The following is a 23,877-nucleotide window of genomic DNA, read 5'->3' as shown; positions in this document are numbered from 1 at the left end:
GGGATGACATGGTCAGATCTGTGCTTTAGGAAAATCACTTTTGACAGCCAAGAGGAGGATGGACTGGAGTATCCATGTAAACTAAGGTAAAACCAACACATTTACAAAGCATTTCAAGTTATTGATCTTTTTCTTGACATAGCATTCTAAACTGTAAAAGGCAGCATAGTGTATTAGAGGGCTGGGTCTGGGGTCAAGAAGATCTGGGTTTGAATTGCTTCTTAGGCACTGACTAGCTACTTTACACCTTGGATAAGTCACTTAACCTCGGCCTCAATTTCCTTATGGGTAAGAATGGGGATAACACCTAAGTGACAGGACTGTTGTTTGGATTAAATGAGGTAAAAGCACTTTGTAAGCTTTAAACTACTATAAAATATTGGTTGTTTTATTACCTGACTCCCTGTCTACTCAACATGGATGTTAGGAGAATATGTTAGGAATGACTTTTCTCAAACCTTCTCCTAATATCACCTTCTCAGCCTCCAGCCCTCTAAGCAGATAACCTTGACTAAAAGTTTTATTAAGAAAATAAAAGCAGCCAGGTAAAGTGGTACATGCCTCTCATGCCTTCTACCAGGGTAGCTGAGGCTGGAGATCTTTTGAAATTGGAATTCAGAACTACAGTGGACTAAAGTCAATTGAGTGTCCAAATAAAGTCTAGCACCAATTAGAGTCCTGTAGCAGGACCCCCAGCCAAGTTGCCTAAGTAGGGGAGAACAAGCCCAATTAAAAATGGGGCAGGTCAAAGCTCTCATGTGTTAGGAGTGGAATTGGGACCATGAGTGCTTGTTGTACTTCCAGCTTCAGTGAAAGAGTTGGAAACCCAGTCTCCCTTCAAAAAAAAAAAAAAAGGAAGGAAAAAAGGAAAAAAAACAGAGCCCTCTTATCCACTATTCTAATCTCAAAACCCTTTGACATAAAATCTTCTCTCCCTTTATTTACTCATACCTCTGAAGAGGTGGCCCTTTTCTTTAAAACCAACCTCCCTTATAGCCTTCATGTCCTCCCCCTACCACTTACACTGGCAGACAACCCCCACAATCATCCTCCCTTCTAATTTTCTATTTCTCCCTCTCTACTAATTCATTCTCTATTACCTACAAATATGACCAGGTCTCCTCCATTCTTAAAAAAAAATCAAGGTGATTGAACCAATCATTTCCTCAAGCTTATATCCTAAATCATTCCCTCCTTTCCACAGCCAAAATTCTAGAAAAAGATGTCTATACTCACTGCTTCTATTTTCTCTCGTTCACTTCTTAACCTCTTGTGTAATTTGGCTTCCAATTTCACTTAATCGAAACTACTCTCTCTAAAGTTTTTGTTGTTCCGTTGTTTCCGATTCTTCACAACCCCATTTGGGGTTTTCTTGGCAAAGATACTGGGGTGGTTTGCCATTTCCTTCTCCAGCTTATTTGACAGATGAGGAAACTGAGGCAAATAGGGTTAAGTGACTTGCCAAGCGTCACAGAGCTAGTGTCTGAGGCCAGATTTGAACTCAGGAAGATGAGTCTTCCTGACTCCAGGCCCCACACTCTATCCAGTGTGCCACCTGGCTGACCTCTCTTTATAGTTACCAACTGACAAATCCAATGGCCTTTTCTCAATCCCTCTCATTCTCTTGGAAACATATGACACTATCTTCCTTTTCTCTAGGGATATTCTCTTTTCTCTGGATTTTTGTAACCCAGCTCTTCTACTTCTCTTTCTACATGCCCAAGTCTCTATGTCACATATCCTCAACACATGTGTGAAATGACCCTAAGGTTCTGTCCTACACCTATTTTTCCCTCTACTCTCTACTTCTCCCATTCCCCCCATGTTTAGTCTATGCAGATGACTCAAATTTATATATCTAGCACTAGCATCTCAACTGAGTTCCAGTCTCACATCACTAATTGCCTACTGGATGTTTCCCATAATCACCTCAAACTCAACATACCCAAAATGCTATTCTCCTCCTCCCCTACTTCTGAACTTCCCTTTCTTCATCCTGGCTACTAACTTTCAGTCACCAGATTGCCAACAAGGGAGTCACACTTAAGTCCTAACTCTCCTTCACCCTCCATATTTAATCATTTGCCAAGTCTTACCTGGGACACTGGGATTTAAATGGCTTACCCAAAATCACATAACCAGGGTGTGTCAAAAGATCATAGATTTAGAGCTAGAAGGAACTTTGCAGGCTACTGAGTCCAAATTACTTATTTTATATGTAAAGAAACTGAGGCACAAAGAGATTAAGTGATTTGCCCATGGTCATGTAACTAGTAAGTATCTGAGACAGGAATTTGAGCTCAGGTCTTAAGCAACTAGATGGCACAGTAAATAGAATAACAGGGCTAGAGTTAGGAAGACTTAAATAGATGTCTGGCCTCAAATCCAGCCTGATACCTACTAGCTGTGTGACTTTAGGCCAAGTCACTTGACCTGTGTTTCCTCAACTGTAAAATGGAAATAATAATAGGACCTACCTCCCGTAGTTGTTGTGAGGATCAAATGAGACATTTGTAAAGCTTTGAGCATAATGCCTGGTATATAGTAGGCACTATATAAATGATAGCTGCTATTATTATTGTTATCAGGTCTTCCTGACTCTAAGGTAGACTTACTCTAACCATTCTCCAAAGTGGAAGATTTTCCTTAAATAGCTATGACACAGCATGTTACTGATTTCCTCTATTTTTGTAGCACTCATAAAATCTACTTCCAAACATCCTTTTATTCATTTCAGGAAATGTATGCCTTGTGAACAGTCACTATTCATTCTCCCACACATTCCTCATGGTAATTTAGTCAAGTAGATAATCTAACTATGTGACCTTTTCATGCTTTTAAAAAATACAGAAGAGAGGTTTAATAAAGAAAAAGCATGCCTAAGAGTCAGTTAGACCTGGGTTCAAATTCAGTCTTTGAAACATACTGGCTATGTGATCTTAGGCAAGTCATTTACCTTCTCAGTGCTCTAGGCAACTCTTTCAGAATATAAATTGTAGAAGAGTGGCTAATCTGCATTGGTAGACGGAATTTCCTCACTGTGAGTTCTCTATATCAATAAAATAAGTCTGCCCCACCCCAAAAAACCCCAAAGAAACAAATATTGAAAGTTTTAATCTAGTACACTGCATCTGAATGTTTAAAAGGCCACAGAGATTATGTTCAGTTCACTAAATGAAAGGCTACTATAGAAATGCTTTTTTAAAGAAGGGTTTATTGAACAAAAGCAGGTCTTGTTTTTCATGGTGCAGGAAAATTTCATTTGAATGGTACTTAAGTAACCAACATTTTTTCCATAGGGAAAGTCAAAGACAGAGAATTCTGCACTCAAAAATCAGCTGGTCTGACTCTTTCAAACACAATGAAAATTTCTGGACGTTCTCTTCTCACAGCACCCACACTTAAGCTGTCCTAATCTTCAACTGGTAATCAAATAATTTCTGCTAAAGAATTAGCTGATAAGGTTTAAAGAGTAATTCCTCCCAGAAATATGTGCATTTTAAAAGAGAACTATATGGAAGACAGAAAAGTCAAAGACCCAGGCTGGCTGACTTAGTTTCTCTGAAAGATGACCTTACATGTTTCACATCCAACAAAGGGTTAACAGTGAACCCTGTCATTCCTCTCACTTGACACAGGATCCCTAACCTAGAACCACATTGGGGAGAATATTTACATTATTCATTGGTGTACTAATTTTTTTTTACTTAGGAGTTTCTTTTGTGCCTTTTTAAATTCCAATGTTCAAATATAAAAGTGTGCTATGAAAATAAATCGCACCCCTTTTATACAAATTTCATCCCGTCTCCCACTGATCCTCATTCTCATCCTCTGTAACCCTACTCCACACCTCCACGTGGAGTCCCACTCCAGATATATCTTCCTCTTCCACTATGTTCTCTGGAGTGCTTGATACCTTATTAATAAACTTGTTTTTATCTTAAACTTTTTCCTTTCTTATTCCCACTATTTTCTACCTCTCATTAAGAGTTGCCGCAAGCCTACTGACAATGTATCCCTGGCCACCCATTGTAGAGTTGTTGTAATCTCCTTGCTCCTCCAATATCCACTTTCAGACTCTCCCTTTATCATCATCATTTGGGAACCTTTCCTTTTAGGTTCATTCTGACCACAATTTATCATCCAATCATGATTCCAGTAGCTGTTATTTAATGACTCCTATGACATTCTCCATCTTTCCTCAATGAATTCAGTTCCTGGATCATAGTTTCTCTCTCTACTCCAACTTGTGCCCTCATTCTAGGGGACTTCAACACAAATTGATAGTCTCTCAAATACCTTAAATTGCCAGTTCATTCTCATGACTTCCACTGCAACTCATCTATACAGAGATCATTCTGTCAATATTCATTAGTGTTCTCATTCCATGCCCATGAATCTGAAATTCCTTTTTTTCTGTTCAGCTTTTTATCAATCTATCTTTCTCTCTGGTTTACAAGCCCTTTTCCTGTTTTTTATCCTCACTATGACCCTTAATTTCTCCATTCAACGTACTTTCCAGGCTATCTCTCCATACACTGGTTAAACCCTTCTTTTCCCTATCTTGAACCATTAGTGAATTCATTTAACTTTATAGTATTTGCTACCCTAATGTAGGCTTTCATCATGTCAAAACAGCCTTCTAGTTGATCTCCCAACCTCAAGTCTCTCCCACTTCAGTCCATCCTCCACTCAGCTGCCAGTGATTTCCCTAAAACACAGGTCTAATGATGTCACTTCTTGCCCCCTGAAACTTCTACCCAGGAAAAAGGGTGGGAATGGGGGAAGAACCACCAGCAGCAGCTTCCTACTACACCTCCAAGATCAAATATAAAATCCTTTTAACATTTAAAGCCCTTAACAACCTGGTCCCTTTCTATCTCTCTTGCCTACTTTCACTTCACTTCCTTTCATTTGTTCTACAACCCAGTGACACTGTCTTCTTGCAATTCCTTAAATGCAACAATCTATTTTCCAACTTTGCCCCTTCTCACTGGCTGTCCTCCATACCTGGAACACTCTCACTTCTCATCCTAGCTTCTTGAATTCCCAGGTTTCCTTCAAGATTTAGCTCAAGTCCCCCCTTTTGGGGGCCTTTCCTGGTCTCCACTACTATCTGCTGCTGCTGTCTTTCCCTGAGATTACCTTCTATTTACACTGTATATATCTGGTATGTATAATTTTTTGCATGTTGTTCCCCCATTACAATTGAGCTACTTAAAGGTGGGACCTGTTCTTGCCTTTCTTTGTATCCCCACAGCTTAGCAAAGTGCCTCGAATATGACAAGCACTTAATAAATACTTGGTGACTGACTGCTGGGTAAAACAGCACCTACGACTTTGAAGCTGTTGTTAAAAGGAGCAAAGCAGAAAAAATGAGGAACTGTTAGAAACAGAGTATAACTATGGAATAGTTAGAACAATACCAAACAAATATTTGTCAAATAAAGGAAAGATTATGGTTTGAGATTTACATTTTTTGATGTGTCAGTGAATTTGAGTAATTTTTTTAAAGAATCATGCAAATTAATTAATGCCAACTATGTACCAGGCACTGTAATAGGACCTGAGGATACAAAAAGCAAAAATTGAAACCATCCCTTCCCTGAAGGAGCTTATATTATTTTAGAGGAGACAATGTGTACTAGTTCTCCCTATCCCTCCATTTCCTGATATATAAAATGAGGGTACCAGATTACATAGCCTTTGAGGTTCTTTCTAGGGCTAGGTAAGATCAGCCAATTTTCAAACATGGAAACACAAATTATGAAAGATAACTTGGAAAAACGCTCCACCTCACAAATAATCAAAGAGATTCAAATTGAGGTTATCTTAGAAATACCAACTCATACCCATCAAATTGCCAAAACCAATTAGAAGCAATGAAACTCAATGCTGGCAGGGATGTAGAGGAATGTCTACATTCATTCATGCTAGCAGACTTAAAAACATATTAAATATTTTTGGAGAACCCATGGTTGTATATATTAAAATCACAAAAACCATCTTAGAGCTAATAATTTGACTATTAATACTATATGTGGTAACAAAAAAGCCCCAAAGGGCTATCCTTATTCATAGTTTTGTAGCAACATTACATATAATTGCAAAAGAAAATAACAAAACTTAAAATGAGAACTATTAAGTAACTTGCGGTATATTAATAAAAATGGAATACTATAATGTAATTAAAAGTGGCAAGCATAAAGATAACTCTGGAAAGACTTTTATAATGCAGAGAAAAAAAAGTAGAATTACAAGAATGGAGGCCACACCAACTATTACTATATAAGAAGAAAAGAAATGTTGTGAAATTATGAAGAACTAGCTTGACTCCAAAGATATGAGAAGACACCTTCTTCCTCTCCTCTGCAGAGATGGGGAGGTAGAACATTACAAATAATGTCAGATTTTTTTCAATATATTAATCAATTTTGCTAATTTTTTTTCTCATTTAAAAAAAGCTGTCATATAGGATGACTCTGTAAGGAGAGCAGAAAAGGATACCTGGAGAGACCTAGGTGATATAAAAACAAAATATATCAATAAAAAATATTTTTAAAAATAAAGGAAAAAAATTCCACAGTCATATTACATCAGCTTAAGAGAACTTTCTTCTCTTAAAACCTTAAGGAAAACTGTAAAAAAAATTGATAATGTAAATTACAAATAAATATAAAAATCTAAGACTGTTCTACACACAAAGTAACATACGTATTTAATAGAATCAGCTAAGCAGGATCTCCCATTTGGAAAACTGTTAGCAAATAATTTGTTACATTGCAGTTTTAAAATGTATCAATCAGAATGTTCACTGATTCAAACTGGCCTGATATCCTCACCAACAGGTGACCACCTATGGTGCCAGGCAAGCCAGCCTAGATGAAGCAGCAAAGCACTCTGAAGGAAAGATAAGCGGTAACCTGTGCCAACTGAGTCAAACCAACACCACCAACACCTTCCTGAAGAGAGGTATGTGTATGTGTGTGTATTTGTGTGCACACACACTTGGTTAACCATAAGACTCCATTGCTCAATAGATAACAGAGTTTACGATAGTAAATTTTAAAGCTAGTACTCACCATGCAAAGATAACAATTATTTTTATAAGTCTTGAAAGTAATCATTTTAAAGAGAAATACACTACAAAGAAGAGGAAGTATGAGGAAGATGGATATATAAGTAGAACAAATATCATACTGTATATTTGGTTCCCCCACTTACTATTTAGATAATCTTGAATGTCAGTATCCTTATCTCTAAAGCAAAGGAATTGGACTTGATGAGCGTTAAGTTTACTTCTAGTTCTAAGAGTCCACGATTCTAAATCACATAGAAATGATTTATTAAGAAGGACCTTGTTCAAGCTGTTTTGAAAATGTGATGACATATCTCACTAATGTTTAAAATTTTAAAAATTAAATGACAGCATAAGAAAGTGATAACTTAAGTGAGTACAATTCAAAACAAAAGTTGTTCCAGATGGAAAAGGACAATCAGGAACTAAGGTACACATTCAGCACGTTAACCCATATAATAAATACTGGCATTGGAAAACTGCAGTGTTTATACTTCGTGCGTCTATATTTGATTTTCACATTTAATTTATGCACTCATTTAAATCCTGCCCACATGCCATTAGTAGATGCTGTGTAACAAGCTGTGTTATACACTGTGTCAATCTGTAATTGCCCCCTGTTGATTCACTCATTGAATAATTGGACAAACAATGTATCTTATCCAATTAGCTCATTTGTTATGATTAGTTCACTCAATTCCTCATAGTATAGGAAATAAAAGTGTAATTTTTATAAAAATTTTTATTTGGAGGCATAATGCCCTATTTTAGAGTCACTGAATATAAAATGCTTTAGAGACAGCCATTTCAGAGAAAAAAAGGAAACATTAAGCAGGTAAAGTGATAATTTTAGTGTTAGTAGTTGTAATAGTGTTTATCCTGGAAAAAACATATTCCCCCTTGAACCAAATTTTAAAAGGCACTTAAAAAAACTTAAACAAGGACCATGGGTGTAATAGTTGAATGATGTGGACTGTTCATGGCTATCCTATTTAAGATTTTTAACACATTTCTAAGCCAGTTTTAAGTCACTGTGTTTTTTCCACATAATTATGAGGTAACTAGCTGTATGTGACATTCACCGTTTTTATCTGCAATAAATGCACCCACAAGCAGAGCATCATTAGTTAGGGTCATATTATATTGACATCTGGGAAAAAATAATTGAGTTCCCTCCCCCCCCCCCCCCCACCAATTCCTTCCAAAAGCTTAAAAATGAACAAACTTCAAAATTCAGTTTTCAAACATGAAATAGATTTTACTTTTTTTCTGAGAAGAAAAGCATGAGTATAGGCTTACTTTAAAAAAATTCTATTGTCAAAATCAGTTCCTGTTTATATTCCTGTGCTTATTCTAAAGAGGTAAGTCACAATATACACTATTTTCTCCTTAACTGCTTCATCTTCTGCCTTAAAGATATCAGAAGTTACATTTAGTACGAGATATGAACTTCTATTCCTATACTAATTTTTAATTTTTAAAAATAGTCATGGATAATGAAGGAGACAGCTTTAGTAAATAAGACTAATTAATTTAAATAAGGAGGTGAAAAAAAGCTTTAGACATGCAGTCCCATAAGCTTATTTTCAAGAGAAGAAACTGAGGTCCAGAAGATTTGAGTGCCCAAGATCACACAAATGGTACCAAGCTAAGCTCAGTTTTAAACCCATATCTCCTGACTTTAAATCCAGTATTTTCCTTATAATGACTAACTTTGAGGAGCAAATCAAGTAAGAGTGAAGACAGGCATTTATTAAGTGCAAGGCACTGTGCTGGGGATATAAATATAAAGAATGGGGCAATCCATACCCTCATGGAGGTTAAAGTCACATAATACATAAATTAAGTGTTTCAATATACCATCGCATAATCTAATTTAGTTACATGCCCATAAAGAAACCACTGTTAGTTGTCTTCACATTTCGCTAATACTTCAGAATTCTTACTCTCCTAAATTAATAATCCTAAATTATTGCATTTATGCCTCCCTCTTATTATTTATACTTTATATTTTAACAAATTGAACTCAGAGATCTATGTTTAAGTATAAAGTTTAAGACCGAAGTAGACATTTCATTTTAAATTACCTCTGATGACTGACAAAATATCTCTTCTGCCTGAAAGGTAATTTCTTAATAACTTAACTGGCAGTTGGGCTAACCACAGGCAAACAATGCAATAGAATAGGTTTGTTTTTTAGTTTCCCTCCCCACCGTTTTCCTCTTTTTAATGCTACTTCCTGATGCCTCGTATTTCCTTAAGGCTGCCTGAGTTCCCACTAAAGGGAACCTTTGGAGCTTGCCCTACATCAAGCAAAAAAATGTTTCATTTCTTTTCCAGACTATACACCCCAACCATTTACCTATCCTACAAATCATTTTCACCTATTCTGATAACCCAATTCACACTAATGTGCTAATAAGCACTAACCAGTTTTTATGTATTATCCCCACCCCCACTTCCACCCCCTTCCTTAGACCATCTGTGAATTTTACCTGAGGTTTTCTAGACAGAATGTCTTAATGAAGAGGTAGCCTAATGTAACTGAAAGTTTGGCTACTCTAGGGCCAAGATTCTTTGTCCCAGTTCCTTCACTATTTGGCTATATATAACTTCTGGCAAATCACTTAATTTTCTTTGTATCTTCATTTCTGAATTTGTAAAATAAGTATCAAAAGATTGAGCTAGAAAATACCTTTCTCACACGCTATACAGTCCAAAACCTTTATTTTAAAGAGGAAGAAAATAAGGCCCAGGGAAATTGAGTAACTTGTCTAAGAAAGAGGCAGGGCCAGGATTTACACTCAGGTCCTATAACTCCAAATATGGTCTTTTAAACTATATCATAATATGAGTGGGGTGGGATAACTTACTTCAGAATTCCTGAGAAGATAAAATGAAATCAGCAAAAAGCTATACAAATACTAAGCATTTATTACTAGTATTTCATAAGAGTAGCTCAAATAATTAGTATTTTAGGCACTGTGGCAAGCTACACATATATTTTCTGGTAGACTGATCTTTGGTTGCCCCTGAACTCACATTTTATAGGGAACCAGTTACTTTACCCATGGTTCTTGGAAGTTTTAAACTACTAAATTTTAAAAGTTCAACTGTTATGCAAATCTGTACTTCAGACTGCTATTGGAGAAACTTTCAGAATTCATTCCTTTAAAATTTATGTGACATCTTCCTTAAGTCACAAGTGACAACCCTAGTTTCCTGAAATGAGCAGGAAAATAGAAACGGTAATTTGAACTGCATGTATTTACCATTAAATGACACTAGTTTAAATGAATCCAATGGAAGTTGTCAATATATTTAAATACTTTCAAAATACTCATGGAATCAAAGTATCTTATGACTGCAAATCCAAAATGACAATATATACTGACATATAACCATTACAACACTAGTTACTGAAACTGTAGCTATAGTGAAATATTTCATTGAAACTATTAGCTAAACGGGAACTCAATTATGTAAGGATTACATTTATTCAGACCATCATTTTTTTTCTTTGAAAAAGATTATCAACTGCAATGATCAACCATGATTCTATGGGATTTATGACGAAAAATGCTACCTAGAAAGGTGACAGAATCAATATGCAGAATGAGATATGCATAGCTTGACAACACATTTGTGATAAAATAAAGGTTTTGTTTTTGTTTTTTCCTTTCTCAGTGGGGGTGGTGATGAGAGAAATGAAAGGGAGAGAAAATAAATTACTTGTTTATTTTAAAAATAAAATTTAAAAATTAAATGGATCTTTATTTCTCATAAACAGAGTCAAGAAGTGGTTTTTTTTCTACTCCAATAGCTTATTACTAACACAAATAACCAAATCTACTTTTTCTACTGCGACTTATCACTTTGTAATTAGGCCTTTACCTCAAGGAATTTCTTTATCCACTATTCCTTATTATTTCTATACTTCATACATGGAAAAAGTAAACCTTTTCATTCTGCTATAATTATTCTCAACTCTTTTTGTTCTTTCCTGTCACTAGGAGAGATACTCTGTTACATACCTAATCTTCTTCAATATCAACATGAACTAACACTGATGAATGCCATAAAAATTATTCTTATGAGGTAGCGATTTTACTTTTATCACCAAGCCTTTCCACCAAACTTCACTATTTCTTCCACTTTTTCTCTTAACTCTAAGTTTTAAATCATCTCTCATTTTAGTTTTTTTTAACCATTCAACTTCTTGAAGCTCTCATTTAGCAGGTCCTAAAATTTGCTAACAAAATAATTTCTACTGTCACTGCTCTAATTATTCCACCATTTGAAGATTCTTTACTAATCTCCTTTTACATCATGCAGTGACTTGCTTCACACCAGTACACCACTATTGCTTATAATATCAGAACAAAACTGTAATTTAAATATTAAAAAAACTTGAAACATTTTAAACCATTCAATACTTTAATGTATCAAAGATTTTAAAAACTGGTTTCCCTCAACTACCTTTGGAAAATCAAACTTTTACCCACAAAAATAAAACTACATGAAGAAACAGAAAATTTAATCTTCAAACTTCATTAGTTGACTACATGTAGATAAAATACAAAATCAATTTTTATTAAAGATCAATAACAGCAAATATAATGTTAACACTTTTCTTTTTAGAACAATTCAGTTTTGTTGTTCCATTTAAAATGCTGAGAATGTATTCATAATATTTATTAGTTTACATGAAATGAATTTTAAAATTTAGATATTAATCACCTACTGAGCAAATCTGCATTTTCAAAAAAAGGTGAATTCTATTTAACAGGTATACTTCTGAATGATTTAAAAAGAGGGCAAATATCTATTTCAATTTATAACACTCTAGAATGATATACTGTAGGCAAGGCACTCTGCAAACTTTAAAGCACTATATAATGAGTTGCTATAATTATTAGAAATGCTTCTCTAAGATCCCAAATGATTAAACAGCCAAGCAAAAATCATCCTAAAATGGTGATAATAAATTACTTGCAAGTAGCTACTTCCAAAGGTTGTGAGAATCAAATGAGACAATCTAGGTAAAGCACTTTGTAAACCTTTAAGCCTATACAAATGTAAACTATCATTATTTCCTGAAATCAATTGTTCAGATTACTCTTCCTTTGTTTAAAGACAGATACATAAAACAAGAACTTCATGCAGTCCACTAAGAAAGGCCAGAGTTTGTAAAATCTGAAGACTTTTTGATCTACTTTCTCCAAGCAACCTTGAGATTAAGCTGGGTAATGTACATTAGGAATTGTTTTCCATTCTCCTACACTGAAAAAACAACCTGAAGGTTAGTGTGGGTGTGAAGAACTACAGAATATGGACACAGAAGCTTTGCCTCATTTAGAATGCATTTTATTGTCTTGTTTCTAAACTATACTGTAACCAGTGAAACACATATACTATGCTGAAGAAATCCTAAAAAGAATTTTAATATATGCTTTCTATAGTGAGTAAAGCGCTAGTGCAACATTAAGGCTTTTCTTTTGCTTGTGTTTTTTGCAATAAACTGTAACATTTCAAAAGCAAAGTTTCTTCTATTTTGCTAAATATCAGCTAAAATAAGAGAATATTAGAAACTTTGAGATTTTTGGGAGATCAGTTGGTACAATCTTCAGCCTTCAAATAATATAACATGGCTTCTAAAAACATTTTGTCTTGTATCAATCTGGTGAATAAAAACTGTAGTATTATTAAAAGTAGGGGTAAATAAATATAGCATAGCATGCTAAGCAGAAATTGAAGGCTAGTTCAATTAAGAAATGTTTTTCAAATTATTAAGCCAGTTTCACTTTTAACAAAATTAACTGATTTAAACTTAAATCTTAACCTACTTACCCAATTTTTGTCTTCTCTTTTAACTTGGTTGAGGAACAAGTTTTTGTTTTCTTGCTTTCCTTGTCTTTTGGCTTAGATTTCATTCTTCTACCTTTTTTTTCTTCCTTTCCTTCAGCTGAAACACTGGGAAAGTTTTCAGGGCTCATTACTCGAGGAATGTTTCGTTCCCCTCGTTCCTTTGCTTTCGCTATTGCCTCTGATATGATACGATTAGCTTTTTCTTGCTTGCTTTCTGATTCCACCTTTCTTTTCTGCTTCTTCTCAGACATGGCTCTCACCTGGGTATTCTGTAACTTAGCATATGTCCCAGAACCATCAGTTTTCTTAGAGGAAGGAGGCTGAAAAAAACAAAATATATTTTATAGAAGATAATGAAGTACATGTAAAGTCATTCCCACAAACACTTCGAACTAGAAAATTCTGCTTACCTAGTAAAGTTGAATTACATAAGCAAATATGTAAGTGAAGTAAACAAATCTAAGAATATAAAGACATTTTGTTTGACCAGAAAGTACAGTAGGTTCAAAACAAACAGAACTGTGACTTTTAAATTAGTATTGACCGCATACCAAAAACAAAAAAACAAAACCCCCAACAACTAGATGGAACAGATTCATTGAAATTTTCATAGCATTCTTGGCCACCTTGGTAATTGACTACGTCAAATCTTAATCTTGTAAATATTTTTGTGCATTTGGAATAAAACTCTTTCCCCTCCTTTTTGAATGAAAAGACTACAAAACTAATATGTAAATTATTATCTAAATTTAGAATTGTCAGCTATAACACTTATTAGTGAATTTTTAAAAAAACAACCTCTTTTTTATAAGCAAGTATAATCTGGGAATCATCTGTATATATGTATAATCTCATCAAATGTCAGTTAGCAAATATATATAGTACCTTACATAAAATTGAGAAACTTTTAGTTCTGAGTTTACCTGCTCTTTTTCTATTCAAATAATTGTAGAGAAAATTAAATTCTAATACTTCTACATTAAAAGTAGTAATGTTTTTGAAATATCAAAGAAGGTAAATACAAGGCAAATTTTAAAAAAAGGAATGGAAAGAATTTCTTCTTCAAACACACATGCACACAAACAAATACAGAACAGATCACAGTTTTGCTATTTTCTCACCCGTAAACATGCCTGTGACTACAGCAAAAGGAAAAACCACCAGGAATTTCCAAACACATTTTCAGGCAAAATCCAGTATACTTCACTGGATACATTTTCTATACGTGCCTCATCAAAGGCTTCACAGCAGTGCTGCAGCCCTGGGAAAGGAGGCAGGGTTTAGGCTCACTCACTAAATGCCACCTTAAGGCCTACAGGCTATAACAAATAACCAAGACTCGAGAAAACAGCAACAAGCTCAAGATGGCGATGCAGCACGACTCCCGCAGCAGCAGCCAGTAATAAGGAAGGTTATTCAATCCCATTAGCCTTTTAGCCCAAAGAACCCCTCCTCCTCCCACTCATTCAGGCTTTCACTTACCCTTCCTCTTGGCCTCTTCACTGAAGACATTTTTGGCGTCAGACAAAGGCTTGCCCTCTGCTTTTTCACCACCCCAGGCAGTGCTCAAGAGAAAAGCATTGAAAGAAGATTCCTAAATGGCCTATTTAGCAAGCTGCAACCAAGATATGAACAACCCTCCACAAATACACATTGTGATTTATCAACATATTTCTTCCTTGACAAGTATATATCCACTGTTTAGCCTACTCAGGTATGACAAAGACTGTCAACCTCTCCTAAAGAGCTGAGTTTCCACAAAAGCTGTAAGCAGATAGCCAGATTCCAACAAAGCACAGAAAGAAATGAATGCACAAAGCATCAAAATGCATCAGCATGAATATTAGAGATGTCGTTAAAAATACTGACTCCTTCTGCAGAAGTAGGCCAGCAGATGGTGCTACCAGTTATTATTCCATTAGACTCTGCAATTTAACCCCCAATGGACTGCTCTCTTCCCTACATGTGGCAGGGTTGTTAACTCTTACCCTGCCACTTCACTCCTTCTGTATTTTTTCTTTAAATTTGAAAGAAAACACTGACAATAAAAAAAACTACAAAACTTAAAACTATGAAATGACCTAACATGCCATATATACACATGTATATATAAACATATACATGTCCACACACACACACATATATAAACACATACATAGATCTATACGATTTCTAGTAAAGATGGAAAAAATTTATGATATAAAAATACTTTAGGATGACCAACGAGTTAAAGAGATTGATCCAGGAAATGGTCACATAAGAAGTTGGAGCTCTCTCTGAAAAAACAGAGAGAAAAGGTTTTATAGATTCTTCTTTTTAAAATGTATTACACTTTAAATTTTTTTAAAAAATCACATCTACATTTAAACTCACAAATATGATTTGATATTTCAGCTTAACACTCCATAAAAAAACCAAATACAAAGGCCTTCTAACTAGGCTTTAATCTTTAATAAAAACAATGCTTATTATTTAAAATCCCCTTAATTTGAAGATTATCAACAAATTCATCTTGTCATAAAAATCACAACAAATTAACATTCTTGTACCTTTACACTGTATATTAAATAAAGTTTAGTGTTAAGCTTTTCAAGTATAGCTCTAAATTTGTTTTCTTAAAAAGTGTTTATCATGGCAATAAATTATAAATGCTAAGTATAAAAACAACAAATTTAATTTTAAAAAATTTATTAAAGCACTACTATATACCATGTGTGCTGTGCTAGGTGCTGGATCCTGAAAATTTCTTTCATTATTTTAGGAAATGTTTTCATATAAAATGTATCACTAAAGTTAAATTTCATTTTAGTTCCAGCTCAAAAGATTAATTTCTCTGTTGCTCTTGGCTAGTGATCTGACTTTACTACCTTGGTTTTCTAAATTGTAAAACAGAAAAAAATATTACTGCTTTACATGATACGTGAAGAATAATTACTGTGAAGGGCTTGTAGAATCAGTCAACTAATCTAAGAGGAATCCATTGTTAATAATACAAAAACTTCCTATCAGAAAATAAACATTGAATTGATATAACCTAACTAAATTTGGACTACTTATAGAAATCATTGATAAAAGTAGCATTGGCACAGTCCAGAAAAGCCCCTATTTGCATAACAGGATCAGTTGGAATATATCCAATTTGCTTTTTGGCAAAAAAAAAAAAAAGTTCCTGGGCATGATATTTCATGAATTCTCATGTCTAGTGACTGTACTCACAGATACTAGTTCTAGACTGATTGATTTTGATATCAATAAAAACTATTTTTTTACCCTCTTCACACTCTCTTCTCATCATGGCTTTCCGCTTAGTCTCATTGAAAACAAACCTCACCATCTCCTACTATCTTCAAATCAATGGGAGAAATGATGATTTGGCTCTCTACTCATAGTCCCCAGCCCCATGCTAGTTTTCAGAATATCATACCTTTAGCCACCAATTACTTCTTTCATTTGCTCTTCAGCCTATTAATAATCTTTACTACTCAGTATATTCCTCTCTCGAGATTCAATCATTCTCAAAACTTTCCTTTTTTCTGTTGAAGGTACCACCATTTGTACAGTCAGATTTGCAAACTTGGAATTATCCCACACTTCCTTCTCACTCATTGCTCCCTTTTACTTTATCAGTTGTCAAACCTTGTCATTTCTAACACCACAACATCCCTTGTACCATTTCCTTTTCTCCTTAGAAACAGATAGAGACACCATCCTAGGTCAGTCCCTCATCACTAACCATAGCCACAACCTCCTAATATGAATCCCAGCTTCTAGCCTCTTCCCTCTCTGACATCTTCTATATACAACTTTTGTAATAATCATCTTAAAGCACAGGTCTGGCCATGTCACCTCCATGACCATGACCTTCAGTCAGTCAGCAAATATGCATTTACTAAGTGGTTACTATTTGCCAGGCACTGTGCTAAGTGCCAGGGATACAAAAAAAGACAAAATACAAAAACCATATCTTCCTTCAACATGAAAAATAACTATATGTACAAGATGTACACAGAATAAATGGAAAGTAATGTGAGAGAAAAGTCTCCCCACCCCACTCCATCTTTCTAGGACAGTGGTAAGGGGAGGCATGGAAAGAATAAGAAAAGTCTCTTGCGGAAAGTAAGATTTTGGGTGAGTACTGAAGGAAGCCAGAGAAATCAGAAAACAGAAGTGATAAGGAAGAGTATTTGAGGTATTGAGGACAGCCAGTGAAAAAGCAGAATCAGAAGACAGAACATCAAGTGGGCCAGTATCACTTTATCACAGACTGAGGAGGAGAATAAAGAATAAAAAGAATGGAAAAGTAGGAAAAGAAAAGGTTGTGAAGGGCTTTACATGACAAATAGTATTCTATATTTGATTCTGAATGTAATAGGGAACCACTGGAGTTTTCCAAGGAAAGAGGAGACAATCAGTCCTGTATTTTAGGAAAATCATTTTGGCATCTGAATGGAGGTCAGATTGGAATAGAAAGAGATGAAGTAGGAAGGCCAACCAGAAGATCAACAGTAAAGTAATGAGGCCCCATACCAGACTGGCAATTGTGTTAATGGAGAGAAGGGGACATATACGAAAAATGTTATGAAGATAAAAACAACAAAGACTTACAAAAGTCTGGATCTGTGTGGTGAGGATAAGTGAGGAGCTGAGGATGACATCAAAGTTATGAGACTAGCTGATTGGGAAGAAAGTAGTGCCTTTGACAGTAAAAGAAAAGTTGGGAAGAAGGGATTTTGGGTTGGGGGGAAATTCAAGATCTTCAGCATGGCATTTAAAACCTTTCACAATCTGGCTCCAATCTACTTTTTTGGGTTTACTGAATCTCACCCATCTTCCCCCTTTTCTTACAGACTTTGTTACAGCCAAACAGGACTACTTCAAACAGCCTGACTTACTGCTACCTGGACTTGGCACTACATTTTTTTTTGCTTATGTGCCTTTATATTGGCTGTCTCCCATGCATTCCCTCCTTACCTCCAATTCTTAGAATAATTAGCTTCTTTCAAGACTCAAATGAGGAAACAGCTACCTGAAGAGGAGGCAGACCACCCAACTCCCACATACCTACTCTGGTAAGGCACTGAAATTTGCACCAAACTGAATAATGACCAAGAAATCCAATAAGAAAATATAATATGTGACTTCTTCTACTCCAGAATTGCATAAAAAGTTGACTGTCCATGGGCAATAGAAAAGGGAGGGGCTCCTGTCACCAAAGTTAGTACCATTACAGGGTAGACTCCCAGTGCAACCAGAGGCTGGACAAGTATAGCTTGTGAGGCTGTATCTAGTGGCAGAAAGAGTGGTGGGAGCCCTTAAGAAAGTCCTAGGGAGTGGCAGCTAGCAGTGACCAACATGGTGCCACAACACTCAGATTATGATAGCTCAGATACAGAAGCTCCATGGATCCTAACATTGTCCTGAGAGCCCAGGGAGAACCTTGATGATCCAGAGCTTGGAACGTTAAAAATCCAGGTGGTTCTAACTCCAGGAGATGGAGGTCACTGTAGGAATCCAGGGGATCCAGAGCAAGAACAAGAAGAGTCAATTGACACACCTAAAAATGAAACAGGAATGGAGCATGAAGAAACCCAAGGGACTCAGAGCAAGAACAAGTTGGGCCAATCAAGCCACCTGAAAAAGAAGTAGGGAATGCAGTGTGGCCCCAACACAAAGATATGATTTAGGAATTAAGAGCTGGAAAGACAAATTTTAAAAAACAAAACAAAACAACCAGTATTAAAAATCTTTGCAAATCTAGAGATCTTCCCAAAGGAGATAGTAACTCTGTAACAATTTCAAGTCATTGAGCAAGAGCAAGGTCTAAGATACAAGGAGTTTTTTATTGGCACCATATGAGAAGAAATAAGATAATCTTCTGAGCACTGATTTAGCTGCACCCCCATAATTTTGCTGGAAATGTCCCCAAAACCACCAGACTTGATTCCAGCCCAACCCTTACAGCCATCATTGAGAGGAGGAATCATTGTGGAGTATAGGCCTACCTTCCTCATCACCACCAGCAAAAACTGTGGACCAGCTGCTGTCAACAGGCAGATAAGCACCAAAGCCCTTGGAAGGGCAGCATCCTGAGACTACTGGTGCAGCTTCAAGGACAACTCTCACAGATATCATCTGGGAAAGCAACTCCTGTGGAGAAAGGATCAGCAATCCCTACCAACTCTCAACTACCTGCCACTTACAAGGCAGTCTAGTTGACAGAGCAGGGCATTCCAAAGGAGAGATGGGAGGCAGCATGTGCCCAACAATTCAAACTACCACCACCTCCTTGACCACAAAAGTCCCTTAGACCCTTATGGAGACCCTGGACCCTAAGCCCCAAAACTCTGGGAATATTAATGCTCTCAGCTCAGTACCTTCAGATATCACACACTAGAAGCAAGCCCTACAGAAACACAGCCTGGCAACTGCTCCTGAAAGTGCTACAGTCACATGTATTGAAGACTCAGAAAAGAAAGTCCCTGTCCCTGTCCTCAAAGTCCTTGGCATTGTCAAATGGTTAAATATCAGAAACTGATATGATTTTATCAGTGGAAATTACACTAAAGAAGAGGTATTACCATTTGCTTTGCTACTACACCCTTAGGACCATGGGACCTTTCCATCTAACTTGCAGCTGGAATCTTCCCTATGTGCTGTCAGCCCCATTGAAATGTGAACTCCCTGAGTGAAGAAACTGACTCTTCTATTTCCGTTCCCAGCATTTAGCACAATGCTTTGCATATAGTAAGAACTTCATAAATGCTTTACTGAGGCTTTATTCATTAGAGATTCAAAAGGGGGGCGAAGGATTTTTTCCAAAAGGACTACACAAATACAAAAAAGAAATTAAGCAAGAGGTTTTTTTTTAAAAGGAGGTAAAATCTCTTGAGGAAAGGAAGAAATGAGAATAATTGCTTTAGAAGAGATAGTAGGAAACCCTCCTTACCCAAGAAATGAAATCCCTGAAAATCAGAACAGACCAAACAGAAATCAATGACTCCATGAAACAGCAAGAAATATTAGAACAAATTCAGATGGGGTGGAGGGGGGGAACAGAAGAAAATATATGATATCTAAAATAAAGAGCAACTGACCTATATAATAATTTGAGAAACAAAAGAAGAATCATTAGACTCCCTGAAAATTATAATGACAAAAACAAACACACCCTGAATACTGTATTTCAAGAATCCATAATGAAAACCACCCTGATCTATCAGAACCAGAGGACAAGGTGAATAGCAAGAATCTACTGATCAATTCCTGAAAGAAATCCCAAAAGAAAAAGTCCCAAGAGTGTCATAGTCAAAATGCAGGTCTGCCACATCAAATAAAACATACTGCAAGCATAAAAGAAATAATTCAAGCACCAAGGAACTATAGTACAGATCAAAGAAAACTTTCTTCAATAAAGAAGAGCTTAGAATGCAACATTCCCAAAGGCAAAATATAAAGGCTTACAGAATTGCTTATTCCCAGCAAAACTGAATACCCTCTCACAATGTGAATTTGTTTTTTAGCAAAAATATGAACATTTAATGGAAGGAAGGGGGGAGATAATTTATTAAGCACCTACTGTATGCCAAGCACAGTGCTAAGTGCTTTACAAAAACTATCTCATTTGATTTTCACAACAAGCCTATAGGTTATCCCCTCGCGCATATGATTATCCCCATTTGATGGTTGAAGAAACTCTGGCAGAAAGAAGTTAAATGACTGGCCCAGGGTCACAGAGCTAGTAAGTGTCTGAGGCCACATCTGAATACAGATCTTTCTAATTCCAGGCCCAGTACTCCATATTCACTAACCCATCAAGCACCTAATGGAATAAAGAACTTTCATAGTATTTCTAATGAAAAGACCAGAGCTGAGTAAAAACTCTGAAATACAAGTAAACATAAGAGTCCAGAGAAACTCGGAAAGGTAAATTTTTGGAGTAACTGGAAGGAGTCATATGATGGTACTGTGCTAACATTCTAATAGAGAGAGAAGAAACACATGTTCTTTCAGAACTTTAATGCCTTCATAGGATATTAAAGGAGTTAAATTTTAAAAAAAGGTTCTGGGGGTAGAATGGTTCCATTCTGAGGGTTTGAAGTAGAGAAAGAACAGGGAGGGTGAAAGGAGGAGTATAACAGAGTGCAGAAAGGAGGAACTGAGGGTGGAACTCACCATTTCTTATAACTGGGGTACATGAGAAGAGGAATATACAAACATGGAGAAATGGGCTAGGGGAGCAGACATCAGCTGAACCTCACTCATCAAACAAAGGAGGGTTGAACACACATGTATACAAACTCAATAAGGACAACATCAGAGATAAGGAGAGGAATTAAGAGAGAAGATAATACTAAGAAGGAAATTGTCACAAACTTCCTGATCCTGAAGTGGGGCTTAAAAGGGGAAATAAAGAAAAGCAAAGAACTATAATTTAAGGGAACTGCAGAACAAACTGTGATACGCAATGTAATAGAATTGTATATAGAATGTATAATAGAATTGTGTTGTAAGAAACGGCAAAAGATGATTTTAGAGAATCCTGGATAGCATTAAAAGGAAAAGAGAGAGACATGAGCAGAACCAGTAGAATAATTTACTTAAGGAAGACAACACTGCAAAGAAAAGCCATTCTGAAAAGCTTCAGAACTCAGATCCAATGACCAAATATGTCTCCTGAGGATCTACGATGAAGTTTTTTAACCATGACCTGAAAGAGAAGTGATAAACAGAAGGTGCAGAAAGCAACATACCATACTTATCTGCTATATGGTTTTTTTCCTTCTGGTTTGTAATTGGGGGAGAAGACTGAAGGAGTAACTATAGAGATCCTCCAAAAAAGGAGGAGCAATGTAACAGAAGGAAATTCATAGAGAAAGAAGCAGAGACAAGCAAGACAATTTTGAAAGTAATATGTAGAATCATATAAACTTTTAAAAAATGGAAGTAGGACATCAATAACAAAACCAACAAAAATTAAATGATTATCTTAATAGATGCAGAAAAGGCTTTTGACAAAATATAGTACCCATTCTTATTTAAAAATAACTAGGGAGCAGAGGAATAAATGGAGCTTTCCTTAAAATGATAAGTAGTATGCAGTATCAGCAATATTGTGTGATGATCAACTATGAATGACTTAGCTCTTCTCAGCAATACAACGATCTAAGACAATTTCAAAGGACTCATGATGGAAAATGCAATCCATATCCAGAGGAAAAAACTGCTAGTGTCTGAATGCAGATTGAAACATTCTATTTTCACTTTTTTTCATGGTTCTTTTCTTTTGTCCTGCTTCTTCTTTCACAACATGACTAATATGGAAATGTTTTATATGATTGCACATACATAACCTTTATCAAATTGTTTCCCTTGTGAAGAAGGGAAGGGATGGTGAGGAAGGGAAGCAGAAAATTTGGAACTCACACTTTTAAAAAAATGAATGCTAAAAATTATCTTTACACGTTAATTGGAAAAAATAAAATACTATTAAAATGCAAGCAGTATGAAATGGAGATTCATAGTTTCATTACAGGATCCTCTTTTGTGTTCTGCTATGGGTATGAAAATATTCTTTTTTGGTGTTTTAAGTTCAGAATAAGTGGCACACTGGATAGAACGCTGGGCTTGGAGTCAGGAATTCATTTTCCTGAGTTCAAATCTGGCCTCGGATACTTCATAGCTCTGTGACCCTGAGCAAGTCACTTAACCCTGTTTGCTTCAGTTCTAATCTGGAAAACGATCTGGAAAAGGAAATGGCAAAGCATTCCAACATATTAAGAAAATGCCAAATGGGATCACAAAGAGTCAGATATGACTGAAACAACTGAATAACTACAACAAGCTTCAGGGTTTATCTCCTTTCCTCACTTTGCCCCTTCCCCCCTCAAGTTATCATATATACATATACATACATACATACACACACACACATATACATATATGCTTATCTGTTTACTGATTGTATTCCCTAATGTAATGCAAGTTTCTTGAAGGCAAGAACTATTTTTCATTTGCTTTTTTACCCTCAGTGCCTAGAATAGTGCCTTTTGCAAATAACAGTTGCATAATTAATGTTTGTTAGATTGGAGAGTACTCATATATTACATTCCCATAACGAAAGGGAGAAAATAAGTTTATTTTCTATGAAGGAACATTGATATTTATGTTTAGTAAAGCTCTAATAGTTGTTTTGGATTTTAAAAAATATTTATAGCTTCAATAAGGTATCACAAAAAAATAAGTCTTAATCTTAAACGGGAATAAATCTAAATGGTGTGATTTAGAAGGACCAATAAGGCTCCTCTAACCCTAAAATATCTTTCTGCATTTGACTATAACATTTCAACTCAATATAATAAAAAGCAACAGACTAGCAACCAGAAAATCTGATTTCTAAACTTGGGTATTCTACTTACTAGCTGGTTGAGCTCTAAATAGCTGTGTGACCTGGAAGCAGTTACTTAACTTCTCTGAGCCTATAAAATAAGGGTAACCCTAGTATTTCACAAAGCTATGAGGAGCAAATGAAATCTATGAGAATGAAAAAACATTAAAACCTATAACAATCCAATCCAATAAACATTTATTAAGTGCCTACTATGTGCCAGGCACTATGCTATGCACTGGAGATACAATTAAATACAGTCCTTGCCCTCAAAAAGCTTATAATATAAAGGAGGAAGATAATACACAAAAGGAGGCAGGGAGGGAGAAGGGACACGACAGGGTGAGAAGGAGTGGGCATCTTGTTTCCTGGAGTTGAAGTCAGTCAGGGCACCAGATGCAAAATGGAGATCTGCATCCAGTTTACGACCTCTATAAAGGAAGGCACCAGGAAGAGTTTAGTACTCTACCCGCCAGCCCTGGATCATAGGGGAAAGGAGGCTGAGGGAGTTGAAGTCAATCAGGGATGGAGTTAGCCTGGTGGTGAG

General features: G+C 35.9%; 1 protein-coding gene across 3 annotated transcripts in view; it reads right to left on the bottom strand.

Moving 5' to 3' along the window:
- CHD9 (chromodomain helicase DNA binding protein 9) overlaps positions 1-23,877 on the bottom strand; it is a 193,978-nt gene that overhangs the window by 118,346 nt on the left and 51,755 nt on the right. For 2 of the 3 annotated variants that reach the window (XM_036751099.1, XM_036751100.1), the window contains exons 1-2: positions 14,429-14,758; positions 12,929-13,266 (exon numbers count right to left, since the gene is read on the bottom strand). In XM_036751099.1, the coding sequence (XP_036606994.1) occupies positions 12,929-13,266; positions 14,429-14,458 (368 nt within the window). In that variant the 5' untranslated portion in view covers positions 14,459-14,758. Of the gene's footprint in view, positions 1-12,928; positions 13,267-14,428; positions 14,759-23,877 lie in introns of those variants that run through there. The other variant, XM_036751098.1, reaches the window with a different exon arrangement.

The sequence above is a fragment of the Trichosurus vulpecula genome, chromosome 3 (assembly GCF_011100635.1).
Source record: "Trichosurus vulpecula isolate mTriVul1 chromosome 3, mTriVul1.pri, whole genome shotgun sequence".
NCBI classification, from domain to species: domain Eukaryota; kingdom Metazoa; phylum Chordata; class Mammalia; order Diprotodontia; family Phalangeridae; genus Trichosurus; species Trichosurus vulpecula.
This window is presented reverse-complemented; position numbering and strand designations above follow the sequence as displayed.